This window comes from Platichthys flesus, chromosome 16 (genome assembly GCF_949316205.1).
Source record: "Platichthys flesus chromosome 16, fPlaFle2.1, whole genome shotgun sequence".
NCBI classification, from domain to species: domain Eukaryota; kingdom Metazoa; phylum Chordata; class Actinopteri; order Pleuronectiformes; family Pleuronectidae; genus Platichthys; species Platichthys flesus.
In genome coordinates this window covers 125,195-141,931 of record NC_084960.1, presented here as the reverse complement: position 1 = coordinate 141,931, position 16,737 = coordinate 125,195, and the positions used below count along the sequence as shown (strand labels likewise).

Sequence of the window (16,737 nt, the reverse complement as noted above, 5' to 3'; positions counted from 1 at the left end):
CTGGTGCAGTTCATCCTCCGCCCAGCGGCGGCAGCACTGCTCCCCGTTGTCATAGAGATAGTTTGTTGCCTCTGAATTGAGAAAAACATCTGAACACGAAGAACTCCAGAAACCAGGTGAGACTCCTTTCCTAGCCACTCAACCACCTCCTTTCCTAACCACTCAACCACCTCCTTTCCTAACCACTCATCTGAACACGAAGAACTCAAGAAACCAGGTGAGACTCCTTTCCTAGCCACTCAACCACCTCCTTTCCTAACCACTCAACCACCTCCTTTCCTTACCACTCATCTGAACACGAAGAACTCAAAAAACCAGGTGAGACTCCTTTCCTAGCCACTCAACCACTTTCCTAGCCACTCAACCACCTCCTTTCCTAACCACTCATCTGAACACGAAGAACTCAAGAAACCAGGTGAGACTCCTTTCCTAGCCACTCAACCACCTCCTTTCCTCACCACTCAATCACTTTCCTCACCTCTAAATCACCTCCTTTCCTAACCACTATTCCTTGATCCCGATGGAAAACGCCACGGGGTCGAGATGTGAGGGAGAAGCAGTAAGGAGTTAGGAAAGGAGTTAGGAAAGGAGAACCATGGTGCAGAAAAAAAAGATTTACACTCCGCGTTTTTTGAAAACATGAAAGTTTCGATTTGACTTTTGACAAAGTGTTTTAATTCATTGGATTTGATGTGTCAAAAATTATCAAGTGCCTGATATAAAAAGGCCCAATTTATATAATAATTTATATATACATGACATCAGCCGAACTATACTGTAACTATATATAAACTATATATAATTTCCCTTGTTCTCAGTTCCTTCACAAAAGATTAAACTACAAAAAATAACAAAAAATAACTTAAACAATGTTTAACTATCAAACACTTAATTAAACAGTCAATAGTTCCCACAATTACCCTCGCTCATTATTCTCTTATTTTATTAAGCCTATTTATAGGTTTAAATAAACAATCTTCTCTATTAAAGTAAATGTTTCGACATTATTTGGGTCTTAAATTGCTTAAATTGCATTTATTGTGGAATTTAAAAAGGTCTTAAAAAGATCAATATATATACTTATATACATATACATTAGTGTATATATATATATATATATATCACATACATATATTTTCTCTAACGGGATTATTTGGATTTTTAAATTAACTGGTAAACATAATGATCTGATACATCAGCTTCAATTTCTCTTTCCCTGTTGTTGTTATTCATAAAAATCCGTTCTGTAACATTGATCAATGTCACTTTCTCATTTTCCAGTTTTCTTTTTTACAATGATATCTCTTCCTTCCTCATCACTTAGTGTTTAATATGACTATAGAGCCCCCTCTTTTACTGCCATGACAGAATTAGCATAAAATGTATTTTCACAACTCAATCTATTAAGCTTTTTATTTTCCTGACTAGATTAATGTGTTTCCTGTCAATATATAAGATATGCTTTATCCTTTCTCAATTATTATCATTATTTTCTGGCATCTAAGAGGGTTATTCACACCGCTCACATACAAAATTACATTTCTATTTATGAAGTCATGCTGCAGTCCAGATCCAAACATAGAACTTTGAGACTTCAGGATGTAAAAGCCTAATGGGGAGGAGCCTTCCACAAACTGGTATATCATAGAAGTGTGTTTACAAACATCTCTCCTTCTGTCGATTCCATGAATCTATATAGATAAGTTATATTTGAGTCATAAATCTGACATCATTCGTGGTCAAGGGTTTTTATCTGTTTTTGGTGAAAAAAGTGAATAAATACATTCAGAAACAGAATAAACATTTTCACATTTTCCCCTAAACAAAGACATTGAGCGAATAATCATAGCAGGAGTTAGTGCCTGATTTAATTTGGGAAATAATATTAAGCTTAAATGCTGAATTAAGGTCTAATAACTAAAATGATGCCTCTATCTCATGAAATGAGTCATAAAAACAAGCTCCCCAGGCTCTGCTGTATGGATATCTTGTATTTATAGTTTATCTGGTCCACAGACACATCTCCATAAATCGACCTCCTCTCTCAATGTTGCAGGCTTCTTCTGAACTCAGTGAGCTTCTCCCTGCAGGCCGCTCCTCCAGAGCTGTCACTCAGATCCATGTTTATTCAGATCCCCAAATGCCCCGCCTGCACTCTGGTGGATCCGTAGATCCCACTCGTATTCTGTATCTGGTCTGGTATCGCATCCCCTTCTCCTTTACAGTTTTTCTCCGTTGCTTTGGCTCGTTTCACGAAACAGAAATGACATTCTCAGAGCTCTAAGTGCAATCGGCAAAATAGCCTATATGGTTCAGCACAACTACATAGCACACCTTCAAAAGGTCCAATCTCTCCCAAAACAGACAACTCATCAGTCAAAACTAAATCATTTTCTCATATAAATAGTCAGTGCCCCAAAAATGAAAAGTCCCTGTGGCATTGTGTAAACACTACAGGTCAAAATGTTTAGATGTTTAGTCAGTATGGCAGTGGACCATAGAAATATCCATGATGTGCACATTTCAATCTTGGCTCAGTCCTTTGACACTGAATGGTTACAGTATATGTTTTCTTCCAGAATACTTTGTGTATCAAACAGAAAAAAGATTAATTCAAGGTTTCACATAAAATACTGTAATGATCTCATACTGCCATGGGAATTGTTACAGTAATTGCCAAACATCGTGGTTACAGTAACAGAAAATGTGTACAGCACAATATAGTGTCAACCATAAGCACATCAAAACTAAAAGTAGGTATAGCCTACACTAACAACACACACAGTAAGAAAGCAAAGCTGGAGGTTCACTAGTTTTCATCGTCACTCTCCTGCTCATGTCTGTCTGGCCACAGATTTTCATCACATCTGATCTTCACAACACACATGCCCTCTATAAGAAGGGCCAGAGCCGCCTTCATCTGCTGAGGAGGCTGAGGTCTTTCGGAGTGTGCAGGGCTCTCCTCAGGACTTTTTATGACTCTGTGGTGGCCTCAGCCATCTTCTACGCTGTGGTCTGCTGGAGGGGGGGTAGCACGGACAGAGACAGGAACAGGCTCAACAGACTGATAAGAAGAGCGAGCTCTGTCCTGTGCTGTCCTCTGGACTCCATTGAGGAAGTGGGGGACAGAAGGATGTTAGCCAAGCTGGCGTCCATCATGGGCAACACCTCTCACCCCCTGCATGACATTGTGGGGTCCCAGAGCAGCTCCTTCAGCAGCAGACTGTTACACCCACGGTGTAAGAAGGAGAGGTTCCGCAGGTCCTTCATCCCGGCTGCAGTCAGGCTCTACAACACCAGCACCACCTGATAATGTTGTAGTCCCTGTCTATTATCTTTATCTCCACTAAACCTCTCACATCATAATATTCAACACTTAACATCTATATTTATATCATGGTCACTTAAAATGGTTACATTGCAATATTCATATTTCCAGTATGTTATCTTAGTATTATTAGTATTAATAATACTAAGTATTATTTATATTATGGTCACTTACTTTCTAATTATTTTTAATTATTTTCTGTATCATGGTCACTACTGTTTCATATTTTTCTATTTTCATTACAATAACACTTAACAACATTCCACTTTATCCCCAGCACCTGCTTTTTGTACAGTGTCTGTTTTTGCAGGTTGTTTGTTTTCATACTCCTATTATGTGTAGTTTTAGAAGTGTACTTTTTTTTTTTTACAGTGCTTCGACACTGTTACTTTAATTCTGTTTTTCTATTACTGCTGTAACAAGTGAAGTGAATTTCCCCATTGTGTGGATAAATAAAGAAATCTAATCTAATTTCCCCCGTTGCTACGCAACCCTCCCTGACACTCTGCTGTGACATCACCACAAGCAGCATCCATTGCCTGGAGAAGGGACCTCTGGTCTTGAGCCCGATGCTCATAGCCCTCCACCTCCAAGCAGAAACAAACTCCTCGATAGGATTGAGGAATGGGGAGTAAGGTGATAGTAGCACCATCAGCATTCTTGGATGGGCAGTGAACCACGCCCTGATGAGCGGGCCACGTGGAAGCTTACATTGTCCCACACAATGACAAATGAAGGCAAGTGAGGCCCTACCAAGCCCCTCTCATGTAGAGGGGTAAGGTCCGAGTGCAGGCGGTCCAAGAACACCAGGAGCTTCTGGGTATTGAATGGGCCAAGACTGGGAATGTGGGTGACTCCATCCTTCTCTGAAGTGACAGCACACATGGTGATGTTGCCCCCCCGTTGGCCATCGAAATGAAGCCACTTTCCATCCAGCTCGATCTTTGGTTGCCACACTTTTCTAAGGACAATTTATTTATGCCTTTGATACACGATCTATGCAAACCCATTTAATGCACAAATAACCCGTATTTATTTCCTGTGTTATTTCATGAATGGCTGAGAATCTTTCTTTTAAAGTTTATTCTTCCTTATTCGTTTAGGAGAAAGCTCCTTTGATGACATAAGTCTTATATGTCATCGAAGGAGCCTTCTTCATTTAGCAGAGCTGGAATCCAAGACACACGCACAACTCCAGCTTGATCCTGTGGATCAGTAAGTCCTCAGCATCACAGATTTCAGACTCAGAATCAAGACCAAGGATTGGCTCCTCCTCTTCTTCATCTAAACTAACTAAACTAAACCAGCCCTAAACCCTAACCCTAAATATTTGTAAGTCTGAAATGATTTCGACCAGCCACACTAACTCTCTGGATGAAGAAAATCAAAAGCATATTTTCAAATGCATATCAATCAGTCTATTAAGTACTGGTTCCTTTCACTACTGTGTAAATGCATAGATTAGTCCTCCGAGAGCAGCTCTCCAAATCTGCTTTCTTGTCGTGCTTGATTGCGTCTTTCATCCTGAAGCAGTCTTTCATCTCGAAGCAGTCTTTCATCCTGAAGCAGTCTTTCATCTCGAAGCAGTCTTTCATCCTGAAGCAGTCTTTCATCCTGAAGCAGTCTTTCATCCTGAAGCAGTCTTTAACCTTGAAGCAGTCTTTCATCTCGAAGCAGTCTTTCATCCTGAAGCAGTCTTTCATCCTGAAGCAGTCTTTCATCCTGAAGCAGTCTTTCATCTCAAAGCAGTCTTTCATCTCAAAGCAGTCTTTCATCCTGAAGCAGTCTTTCATCCTGAAGCAGTCTTTCATCTCGAAGCAGTCTTTCATCTTGAAGCAGGCTGATTCCAGGTCTGTTTCTCACATTTTGGCCCCAAAGCCTCTTTTTTCCCCTCCCTTTAGCAATCGGTCTTGTTCCGCCGTGTTAACTTCTCCAGTTGTTGTTTCCTCGTCAACGGCATTGTTCTTGTTCAGCGACCGGCCCATCCCAGTTTGCTTTTGTTTTATTCATTTTCTTGTCAATCTTATGACTCCATTGCAGTGTCTCTCCATTCATCTGTTAGATTGAGTTGGGTGTTAGTGTAATAATGATAGAAGTTACTTTCCAAACGGACTTTGCTTTCTACTTTATTTCTAACGCAGACGGTGTCTGTAGTGTTGTTCTGAAACAAAACCAGAACGTGTCCGATTCAGGTTGGGCTCCATTCGTTTTCTCTTTTGCTCCGAACTGAGCCTCCCCAGCAAAGCTCAAATACATATAACTGTGTGTATGTGTATGTATGAATGTCTTCTTCCTCTTTGTTCGGTTTATTCATGGATGGCCACCAACATCAAGCTGCATTAATGCCATTTTCTGTGTGTTCTTCTTCTACTGTCATGTATATTTAACACATGACAGAATTTATGCTACTAACATGTGACCATTTTCACTTTAAATTCAAACTGTTTTCCTGTGTGACATCGTCAGATGATGGCCACGTCAGAGCGTGATGTCATCGACTTCCCTGCGTTGGAGCAGGAGCTGCAGGCGGCGGTGGAGTCTGAGCGGAGATACCAGCGAGAGAACGAGGCTAAACTGAGGGCTGTCAGCCAGAGAGTGGCCTCCTACCAGGAGTTCAGGTGAGTGCCGGGTCCTGGAAACTCCTGCTGGTTGAATTTTTTTGAGTAATCCTGGAATATTCTGACCTATGGGACCCCAGTCCTGGAACGTCTTTACAAAACTCAGATTTAAATATTATCCTAGAAAGGGCCAACATTTTTAAACTGTGACTACGTAGAGGGCCAAACAGGGACAACATGCATTAAACAGCATCGACAGGATGTTGGATAAAGTGCAAAAATAAAACATATTTAGGTAAGCTACATTCTTCTTTCATGTACATGTGCCAGAGTCAGATGTTTGACCTCTTTTCTTGGCTGCCAGTTGATTATTGTTTGGGTTAGGTTCTGTGCTGTGGGAACCATTAGTGAAGGTGTGCATCAGTCAGATGGCTCCTGTGTGCGTTTTCAAAAACTCAGCGAGTGAGAGGAGTGTGAAAGTGTGCGTCTAGCCGGGCTTTGCTCACCGTGGAGCGTGTGCGTCTTATATGCCGGTGGCCAGTTAGCTAGACCTTTGATATTTTATGGTGGGCCGTGAGTTTAACATGTCTGCCTTAAAGGGATAGTTCAACCAAAATGATGTTGATTATGTCCACAAAAAACTTCTGGAGTCTCTGGGGTAAATAGTGTTACAGCAGAATCCAACACAACTGAAGAAAATGGTGACTCCTTCTTCAAATATAAATATAAAAAAACAAAGCGCCTCCATTATGGTCCTGTGATGTCATCCACGTCTCCGTCAGCCCTGTCTTTCATATTCGACTTAAAACGCGAGGAAACCACCGTAGAATCGCCCCCCCTATTAGACATTCAGGCTAATTTGAATGTCGGGGCTTGTGGACACTTGGATGACACCAGAGGAGTAGTATGGAGGCATGTTAGCTGTTTTATTACGTCTGAAGATAAATACCTTCTTCTATTCTATTGGATTTGTCTGCGACACTGTTTAGCCCTGAAACTCCAAGTGTTTTGTGGACTCAAATACTACACCCCCCTCCATTAGCATAGTGTTGAGTGTCCAGCTTTGGTGAATTATCTCTTTAAGGATCGTTGAAATGTCATGAAGTTCAAGGTCATTAAGATAACTTCGGGGGGTGCGTTACAAGTCTCCTGGAGCTCCTTCGGGATATTCTTAAGGTCCTTAAGTTACAGGATGGCTTTTGCAACGTTCCTTGGGTCCTTGTGGAAATGTCTTGACTCAGATGTTTGAGAACCTGTTTCTGTTTCTGTCAGAGACCTGGTCCTGACCTGTCACCTGAAACCTCTGGAGAAGAAAGACAAAGAAGGAGCTCCACGGAAACAGCCCTGGAACCCTGTTGCCCCGAGCACCCACTGAGGAACACATTAACCTGCTTGACTTCTTGTTGCTTTCATGATTCCCCAGATTATTACAAGGTTTGCAATGGTTGCAATTCAACCCTCAGTGTTTGTGGAGATACATAGTTTTCATTGAACAGGAAGTGCTGTGACACTTGACCACTCACATAAAAAGTGGAACATGTATGAAATGAAAATGTGACTTGAATAAAAGTATGAAACCAGTGAGACATGTGTTTAAATCCACTGAAAAATCTCGGAGGAACTCGCTGTGGCTGTTTTTTCCAAACAACAGTCACATCAACACGATGTTAAATATAATAATGATGTAAAATAAAACCAGCCTTACACAACATCATTCACACCTTATATGAATTTCATGCACCCACACTCCTTCTGTCCTGGTCAGTACCAGCTTGTCTGTTGTTGTTTGCACATGATTATTGTGTTCGTCTCACACATTGTGTGAAGGTAGGATGTTCCATCGAATGTCACAGTGCTCTGCTCAACCAGAGTGTCAGCCCTGTTGTTTTCATTGTTGATTGACAGTTCCTTGTTTGTAGGTGTTGGGCACTTAGTTTTATCTTAACTGGCACAATTAGCACATTAAATTTACTGTTGAATTGCTGCTTGTTGTTTTACTGCAACTCAGCACCGACTGCTGGAGTGGCCACGCCAGCACCCGAGTTCCTCCACATCCCTATGCTGTGTCCTTCCATGCCTCAGGAAATGTGGATACCACCAACAGCTCTGGTTTGGGCTTTTCTAGGCAGGTTGATGTTTATGATGAAGAAGATGACTTTGATGCTGACTTCCATGAGGTTAGAGACTATACTGAGTCCAGGGACTTTTCTGAAGAGTCGAGCCCTGAGGCCTGGGGGCGTCTGGTGGGGCATGGTGGTCAGGGTGTCCAGCATGTACGCTCCTGCTCTCAAGAGAACATTGGTTCTGTAGGTGGTGTCAACTCAGTCAAATATACTGTTATTATTACACTTTTTGAGCAGAGTCTGGTCTATACTGTTATTATTATTATTATTTGAAATACATGTTCTTGTAAACTATTTTGTCGAAAGTGAAAAAATATGTTGTTTGTGCCAAGCACGTTCCCTGAGGTGAGACCACAGGGAGGAGGTCTCACTCTGAGCTTTATGAAGGAGATCGTTAAACTCTGTGTGTCAGTCCATCAGCACATGTTTGAAGTTTGGGTCAGAGTGAGACTTCTGTCGTGTCATATTGATCTTTGAAACCGTCGCAGTTGAGTTTTTATAAGGAGTGAGTCATCTGTGCGAGTAGAGACGATCTTTGTCTACAGGTTGAAAAGTTTTAGCATAGTCAGAATCAGTCAGAGGATCAGCTGGTGAGTGTGTGTCCGTGTAAGCCTGTGTGTGTGTCTTACGTCTCATGTGTCAGTTGTTTTCATCAGGAATGTACAGATCATTTTCTTGATTGATTGATTTAGAAACTGCAGACTGATTGACAGGAGGAGAAGTTTGATGACAAACATCAGAAGAATAGATTTTCTGATCATTCAATAAATCAATATCTGGTATTGATTGTTGTTTCCAGCTGTGGAACCTCAGAACGAGAACATGAAGGATCAGAACTTTAATGACGACGTGACAACGATTCTGGACGAAGCTCCGAACGCCAGGAAAGCTTTGATGGACAATTATGACAATCTCCTGAAGGTGGCGCAATACTGTCACGACAACTACCTAGAGGTCAGTGCTGCTAATGCTAATGCTACTTACATCTACTGCTACTACGGTTAATGCTTCTACTAATGCTACTAGTCCGCTTACCACTCATTCTGCTGCAACAACTCACTGTGTCTGTAGCAGTTTCCCTTTGTTTCCAGTCAGGTGACCGCAGCATGGCGGCGCTGGAGGAAACTAAAACCTTCACCACCCAATCACTGGCCAGCATTGCCTACCAGATCAGCACGCTGGCCTGTAGCGTCCTGAGTCTGTTCGACGCTCAGACCAATCAGCTCTGTCACATGGAGTCATCCATCAACCACATTGGTCAGGTTAGCCCCGCCCCCTCTTCCTGCTCCTTTTGTGTTAACGTGACAAAATTCCTACAAAATGGTCGTCAACACAGTTTAACAGAAACGTCATGAGTACTAGATCATTATAGGGATACTATAAAATGAATAAAGGATTAACTGCTTCTAATAAACTGACACTTTTTCTCAAAGAAGAGAGAGAGTTTAAAGAATCAATCTCTGTGGAAACAGGAAGTGTTTGTTCATCATCTCGTCCTCAGACCGTCGAGATGCACAAAGAGAAAGTTTCCAGGAGAGAAGTCGGCGTTTACACTTCGGTGAGACGCGTCCCACGCAGCCACAAGATCCTCCCCCCGAAGCCTATACAGCCCCGCCCACTTTACAGCCGCCAACCAATCAACTACCAGCAACTGGACGGCCTGGGACACAGCATGAAGGTACCCCCCCCCTCTGAACAGGAAGTTAACAGGAAGTTAACAGGAAGTTAAAAAGGAGTGTCAGAGCTGCAGTGAACCACAGAAGAAGTTCAACTTCCTCATTCAAACTTGATACATCTTCTGTATTTATAATCTACTGGACTGTACCAAAGTGAACTACTGGACTGTACCACTATAATCTACTGGACTGTACCAAAGTGAACTACTGGAATGTACCACAGTAAACTACTGGACTGTACCACTATAATCTACTGGACTGTACCACCAGTCTGAAGAGTGGATCAATAAAGTTTGATCTTATCTTGCATTCAGTCCAATTCTAACCTAAAAATCTTAATCTAAATCTAATCTTAATCTAAACGCAACATAACCTTCTCCAACATAAACTAAATTCTAACCTGAAACAGCCCTTTGAAAAAATGTTCTCAAAGTCCAGAGGTCCTCACAATGATGGTATTGAACCAACACTGTCCCTCATTTCTATAGAAAGACAACACACACACACAAAGAAACACACACACACGCACACACATTCACACACGCACACACATTCTTTGTTGAGCGTGGGAAACTGTCTGAGACACAGGATCCATTCATGCTTTCTCCCCCCCCCCCCCCCCCCCAGGTCTCTGGGAAACAGTCGGACAAAACAGGGACGATCCATAAGCACGGCGCCTCCATCAGGTTTGATCACATGTCTACACAGTTAGTTCTGTCACACCACAGCCTGTTACAGGAAGTGTGCGAATGTGTGTGTCTATTTTTGTGTGTGTGCGTTTGTTTCTTACGTATGTGTGTCTGTGTGTGTGTGTGTGTGTGTGTGTGTGTTTGTTTTCAGGTCTAACAAACCTCCAGAGCCAGTGCAGTGCCCGGTGGCGCCCCCTGTCATCAGGTAACAGCCATGACAGTCACTGTCTTTACTGGATCACATGTAAACGTGTCCGACCCGTGGGGGGGGGCTGGAGGCGTGGCCTCTTCAGCTCCGTCTGCATGACCTGATCAGACACTGTGTTGTTACCGTGGCGTTCGTTGCTTAGCATCTCAGCTACTGTTGTGCACAGACTAGTTCCAGTTTCCACGGCAACAAACTAGACAGAATCCTGATTTCATAATCATCTGTATTTTTATTGATTTATTGATTTTTCTTTCAGTTCCAGCTTCGGGAAACCTGTAGCTCCGCCCGCCATCCCCTCCACCTGGCACGCTGAACCTGAGGGTGACATCATCACGACATATCTGGATGAGGCCCCGCCCCCTCCTCCTCCTACAACAAATGAGGTGTTATCTCAGGATGTCTCGCCCCCTGCCCCTGCTTCATCAGCGGACATGGTGTCCCCGTCCCCTCCACCTCCTTTGCCTTCCTCTCATTCAGAGGCTCTGGCCAATCACAGCAGTCCCTTGCAAGGCCCGCCTCTAACCCTTGAGACAGGTGAGACAATCCCAAACTGGTCAGTTAACTAGATCAGCAGAACTAATCATTGGTGTAACCCTGAGTGACATCACCGCTCGTCTGTCTCCTCAGTGGTGGAGGAGAACAGCTTCCCCCCTCCCTCCCCGCCCCCTCCTCCTTCTGATGATGACAGCTTCCTTCTGCTACCCAATGACGTCCCACAGCTGCCAACCCCGCCCCCTCCACCGGCACCCAGCCAGGAAGTAGACGGTGTGTGTGTGTGTGTGTGTGTGTGTGTGTGTGTGTGTGTGTGTGTGTGTGTGTGTGTGTGTGTGTGTGTGTGTGTGTGTGTGTGTGTGTGTGTGTGTGTGTGTGTGTGTGTGTGTGTGTGTGTGTGTGTGTGTGTGTGTGTGTGTGTGTGGAGGTTTTTCACATCTTTATTCCAGATTGGGTCATTCAGTTAGAGAGTGGATGACCTGGTTAAAGAGTACCCGCCCGCACGGGACGCTCTCAAGCAAAGCGAACGCACCTGCAACGAGGCACGGATTCATTCATTCATTTCATTGGTTGACCAGTGCTCAACACTTCACCTGTTGTCCTATAGGTTGAGGAGAAATCTGAGACAAGTGATTCACGAGCGCTCAGAAAGCTGCTGAGTGCAGGAAACCACTGTGAGCAACATCAAGCAGAGCCAATTGAATCGCAAGCAGGGGCTATATGAGTGTAAGGTCAGGGTTTTGATGAAAAATAATACACAATCTGAATATACATTCAACAAGTCGTGCTCTCAGACTGAATGACCAGGCTCTTGAATGAAGCTCCATATGTGTGTCTGTGTTTACATGATTCTCCAGTTCAGGAGTCGTTGAGTTCAGGAAATTATTGAGTTCAGGATTCATTAGATACGTTTTGCTCTCCTTCCTCTCTCAGTTTTCTTCTTCTGGGGTGTTTTTCTGCAGTGACCCTCCCCTCCAGGCGGAGTCGCCGACGCTCGCCCCCTGCATCTCGCTCTCTCTCTCTTCGGGTGCGCTCAGGCCTTGCCTCCCGCTGCCACTACACACGCTCTCTGTTCCTACCTGCTACACAACCATGTAAGCCGACCGAGGACACTCTGCTGTCTGACTGAATAGACAGATAATCAATCATTTACTGATGAGTTCAGTTGTTCCCGTAAGAAACAAACAGACAGAGAGGAGGTCCTGAAGTTGTTGAGCGTATCTTCTCAACAACTTCTACAACAACTGGTGATGTCATGGTGTCCTTTAGTTGGTTGTTCCAGTTACGTTTTGCAGTGAGACAGCTTTTGAGGTCCGTTGGAGGGGGGGGGGGGGTCTTTTTAAATTGTCTGGGTGGTTGAGTGAAGGTCAATGAGGTCATTGAAGAAGTTCCAAGAATCCTTGACAATACTATGGGTATTTTGAAGGAATTACAGGCGCCATTAAATACATTTAGGATCCTTGCAGAAGTTCAATGAGTCCTTGAACAACTACCAGAAGTATGAAGTGGGTCGAGTTTAAGATGCCTAAAGGCTTGAGGGCTCAGTGAGGAATTTTGTGGACTTCTTGACAATTTTTAACTGGAAAAGTTCTATGAGGTTTGAGAAGTCCTAAAGCAGTTTCCAGGAACCCTGGAGGAAGTTCTAAGGTCATCATTCAGGTCCTTGAGTGTCCTGAAGTTTTCAGGTTGTCCTGAAGATGCCTACACGATGTTTGATCAGACTCTTGGAACAAGTCCTTGAAGGTTTTTAACGTCAGTGAGAAGTTGAGAACTTAATTGATTGCGAGGCACAAAGATTGCTTCTGCCAACAGACGATAAAGCTCTTCATTAGTCATAGTGCTGACTCAGCTTCTCTTTCTGTCTGTCAGTGATGATCCCCCCTGCTCCCCCATACCCTCCCCCCTGTCCTCCTCCCACCTCCTCCTCCTCCTTCACCCTGCTGCCCCGCCCCTCTTCCGCTTCCTCGCCTCGGCTCTGCTTACCTGCACGTCTCCAACACCTGGGTAAGAAAACAATTGCTGTGCTATTTATTCTCATCTAGTGCTAGTGCTCCTAGTGGTGGTTCTTTGAACTGCAGTAGCACTACAACCAACTGTACAGGTAAACCCCCGCCCTGCTGTCAAAACAGACCAATCAGAGCTGTCACTCACAGATCCTGTAAACTGTTCTTTCAGATCTGGAGATCCCAGCCCCTCCACCTCCTCTCCTATTGGATTATGAGAGTGGCATTGATGACGTCATGCCACCCCTCCCTCCACCAGTGGATTTAGATTCTAACGTCCCCCCCCATTACCTGGAAAAAGGTACTACTGCTACTGCTATTACTTCTTCTACTGTTGCTACACTACTACTACTGCTAGGAAACCCCCACACACATGGACAGAATCATAGTCAGGTAGTGAAGTATTTGTAGTATTTACACTTATACTAGATATAAGGAAGTAGTGGACCCTGTTATCACCGCCCTAATGCAGAGCTCCACCTGCTGGCTGTAGTCAGCTCTGCAGGGTGTTTGTACGCCTCCTCTAACTGCAGTTTCCCTGTATGTCCAGTGGTGGTGCTGTACAGCTATGAGGCTACGAAACCCGGTGACCTGCACCTCACTGAGGGGGAAGTCATCTACCTGACGCATCGCCATGACAGCGGCTGGTGTGAGGGATTCCTTAACGGAAACAACGGCTTCTTTCCCGAGAGCTACGTCCAATCACATCGCTAGATTGAAGCCCTGCCTCTTCTCTGTTGCCACGGAGACAAAAATCTGTGTTACGACATCGTGTTAATTGTGTTTATGCAAAAATATGAATACATAACTTGCACATTCAGCAATATATCCAGAGCCGTTTTACTGATGATTATTGAAAGAATGAAAGTTCAGGTAAATGATCATATTTTATCTTTTAATCATTGAAGACTTTGTCAGTAGTATAAAAACACAGTGAGGAAGATGATGGTGAGGTCATTCATAGATGAAAACGCTGTGTATTATTCATAGTATTGCATTCTTTGTTATGTGATCATATGTAAACCCAAGAAATGAAAATGATCTGATTCCCTGAGATGAATAAAATCGTATAATTTCTTGTAATGGCATATTTCAACAATGTGAGGGGCTGTCGTCTTTTTATACAGTCACTAATCGATAAATAACAGGATCATTTGATAATAAATAAATAACAGGATAACTTGATAATAAATAAATAACATGATAATATGAAATAAAAAGCTAACATATTATGATAAACAAATAAGTAACAATTTAATATGATAAATAAATAAATAACATGATAATATGAAATAAAAAGCTAACATTATGATAAACAAATAACAATTTAATATGATAAATAAATAACTAACATGATAATATGAAATAAAAAGCTAACATGATATTATGATAAACAAATAAATAACAATTTAATATGATAAATAAATAACTAACAGGATAATCTAACACATGAACAACATGATAATTTGATTAGAAAGCAGACTCAGTATTGTCCAAGTGTAGAGCGCCTCCTGTTGGCAGCAGAGTTTATGATGGACGCGACGAGAAGCTGCAACTGATGAAGATGAAGTTCTGTATCTTTCCTGATGAGTTCCCATGATGCTATACTACCACCCTGTACACAAAACACTACAATCAGTACTATAGTCAGTAATAGTACCCTGGGTACACTGAACTACATAAATCAGATTTATTATTATTATGACTACAATCCATCGTTCAGTCAGTAAACACAGTACTGTAGACAGTATTTAACGGTATGAGTACTCACAGTGCGGATCAGAGTTCTGAGTAGCTTCCTGTAGTATCTCCTCAGTGGTCTGTTTAAGTGTTTCTTAGTCAACATCTGAAAAACAAAAATATGGCAAAGTACTTAACTGTGAGTACTTAAAGTGCTTTAAATGTTTGTTTTTTTATATACTACTTTTCTTGTCTTGATGACTCAAAGCGCTTTACGGTCCAGGTTTACATTCACCCATTCACACACACATTCGTACAGTGCATCATTGTTCTATGAGGGGCAATTCAGGGTTCAGCATCTTGCCCAAGGACACTTAGGCATGCAGATGGGGAAGACTGGGGATCAAACTGCCGACCTTCAGGTCGGAGGACGGCCGCTCTACCCCTCAGCCACAGCCACAAACAGTCTGAGTATGCTAAGTATTTTTTGAATACTTAAAATACTTTATATAGGAGAATTAAAGTCCTTAGGAGTATTTCTTATGTACTCACACATGTGCTCAGCTCTTCTTTCAGTCGATGGAGGTTGACCCGGAAGTGATGAGTCATGACCGTATCCCAGGAGACAGAGGAGCGGTCGTAATGGTCATAGAGGTCAGAGATCCTTGACAAACTGTCTCTGATGAAAATCAACTGAGAATCTACCTGGAAACAGAGAGAGCAGCTGTTTTCTGATTGGCTGGGACAGAGGCAAGGTCATCAACTAACCATTTAGTTTTTTACATGTATGTGACTGATGAATGAATTACCTGTTGGTGGCGTACATGTGTGTAAAGTGTGAATGGAAAGGGAACTGGATTCTCGTCTTCAGTCAGCTGACCTCCCTGAAAAATAACATCATTATAACATATTTACAAACATTGATACGTGTGTCTTCAAAGATTTAAGATATGATTTATATAACTTTTCTATGTAGCTAAATATAAACACTCTTTTTATTATTTTTAATCCAAATATGTGAGTGTGTGTGTATTTTAATATTTATTCATCTGTCTACCTCTCAATATAAATCCACTTCATATATACAGATTTAACCAATGAGAAAGCAGGACCTTTAAAGGACCAGTTCAGAGTTTAGATTCTTCCTGTTCAACCTGAAACGTCCGGCCAACTTCTTCTGAACGCACCATCAATTACTACTGATACTTTGACGCAATGAGGCTACAAAGTACTTGTGTATGGTACTTGTATTACTACTTTGATGCGATTTACTCACCATCTGTCGAAGGAGTGTCAGAGTGACGTTGCTATAGTGATTGTAGTGTCTGAGCCAATCACAGCAGAGAGCAGGAGTCAAGGCACAGAGGAAGATGGTCAAGCTGATCATGATGAAGGTGTTGATGGTGATGATGATCACAATGAAGAAGATGATGGTGATGATGATGAAGACCTGCTCTGTGTCTGTGTTCTGTGTCTGTGTTCTGTTTCTTACCTGATCAGGTAACCCTAACACTAACACTTTTAAACAGAACAAAGTGAAACACAGAAATTCCCGGTTTCCATTTTCCTTTCACATCCACTCACACACTCACACACTCACACACTCACACGCACACACTCACACGCACACACTCACACACTCTCACACACCCTTTAACGCAATAAATATTTTCAGGAGAAAGTTCTTTAAGGGTTTTTGAAAGTTCACCTATGGAATTATACAAATATATATAAAGTTTAAAATGTAAAGGTTGTTTTGATTTATTAGATCAATGTAAACAACAGTGAAATAAGTTCATGTATTTCGTATTTGTGTTATTGTTCTATAAGTATTTATTTTATAGTACTTGACTAATGTTTCTGTTGGGGGGGGGGGGCGCACATCACAGACCGGAAAGCGAAAGCGAGCAAATCAAACCCCAGAGAAAAGTGAAACCGGTCAGACTTTCAGAATAAAATGTATTCTTATTTAAAAGTCTT

The 16,737-nt window shown here is 42.4% G+C and overlaps 3 protein-coding genes across 8 annotated transcripts; 2 read left to right on the top strand and 1 right to left on the bottom strand.

The window, feature by feature from the left end:
- The first annotated feature begins 48 nt into the window (after positions 1 to 48).
- On the top strand, positions 49 to 7,499 carry ccdc103 (coiled-coil domain containing 103). 2 transcript variants are annotated; one of them, XM_062408484.1, is made up of 3 exons: positions 49 to 116; positions 5,795 to 5,946; positions 7,159 to 7,497. In XM_062408484.1, the coding sequence occupies exons 2-3, from the start codon at positions 5,795 to 5,797 to the stop codon at positions 7,259 to 7,261; spliced, it is 255 nt and encodes an 84-aa protein (XP_062264468.1). In that variant the 5' UTR covers positions 49 to 116; the 3' UTR covers positions 7,262 to 7,497. The 2 variants fall into 2 exon arrangements, with proteins under 2 accessions (XP_062264468.1, XP_062264469.1); XM_062408485.1 differs by lacking the exon at positions 49 to 116 and adding an exon at positions 233 to 318 and having other exon boundaries at positions 7,159 to 7,499.
- A 1,008-nt stretch (positions 7,500 to 8,507) lies between these two features.
- Positions 8,508 to 14,165, top strand: abi3a (ABI family, member 3a). Of its 5 annotated transcripts, XM_062408640.1 has the most exons (12): positions 8,508 to 8,599; positions 8,809 to 8,963; positions 9,101 to 9,271; positions 9,511 to 9,687; positions 10,313 to 10,371; positions 10,526 to 10,579; positions 10,839 to 11,116; positions 11,210 to 11,347; positions 12,037 to 12,168; positions 12,944 to 13,078; positions 13,250 to 13,378; positions 13,628 to 14,165. In XM_062408640.1, the coding sequence occupies exons 2-12, from the start codon at positions 8,832 to 8,834 to the stop codon at positions 13,789 to 13,791; spliced, it is 1,569 nt and encodes a 522-aa protein (XP_062264624.1). In that variant the 5' UTR covers positions 8,508 to 8,599; positions 8,809 to 8,831; the 3' UTR covers positions 13,792 to 14,165. The 5 variants fall into 5 exon arrangements, with proteins under 5 accessions (XP_062264624.1, XP_062264629.1, XP_062264625.1 ...); XM_062408641.1 differs by lacking the exon at positions 8,508 to 8,599 and having other exon boundaries at positions 8,823 to 8,963; positions 9,105 to 9,271; XM_062408643.1 differs by lacking the exon at positions 8,508 to 8,599 and having other exon boundaries at positions 8,861 to 8,963; positions 9,081 to 9,271.
- A 395-nt stretch (positions 14,166 to 14,560) lies between these two features.
- ifnphi1 (interferon phi 1) lies at positions 14,561 to 16,144 on the bottom strand. The gene is made up of 5 exons (XM_062408062.1): positions 16,034 to 16,144; positions 15,567 to 15,641; positions 15,310 to 15,462; positions 14,849 to 14,923; positions 14,561 to 14,692 (listed from the first exon to the last, which is right to left on the bottom strand). The coding sequence occupies exons 1-5, from the start codon at positions 16,142 to 16,144 to the stop codon at positions 14,561 to 14,563; spliced, it is 546 nt and encodes a 181-aa protein (XP_062264046.1).
- Between the last annotated feature and the right edge of the window lie 593 nt (positions 16,145 to 16,737).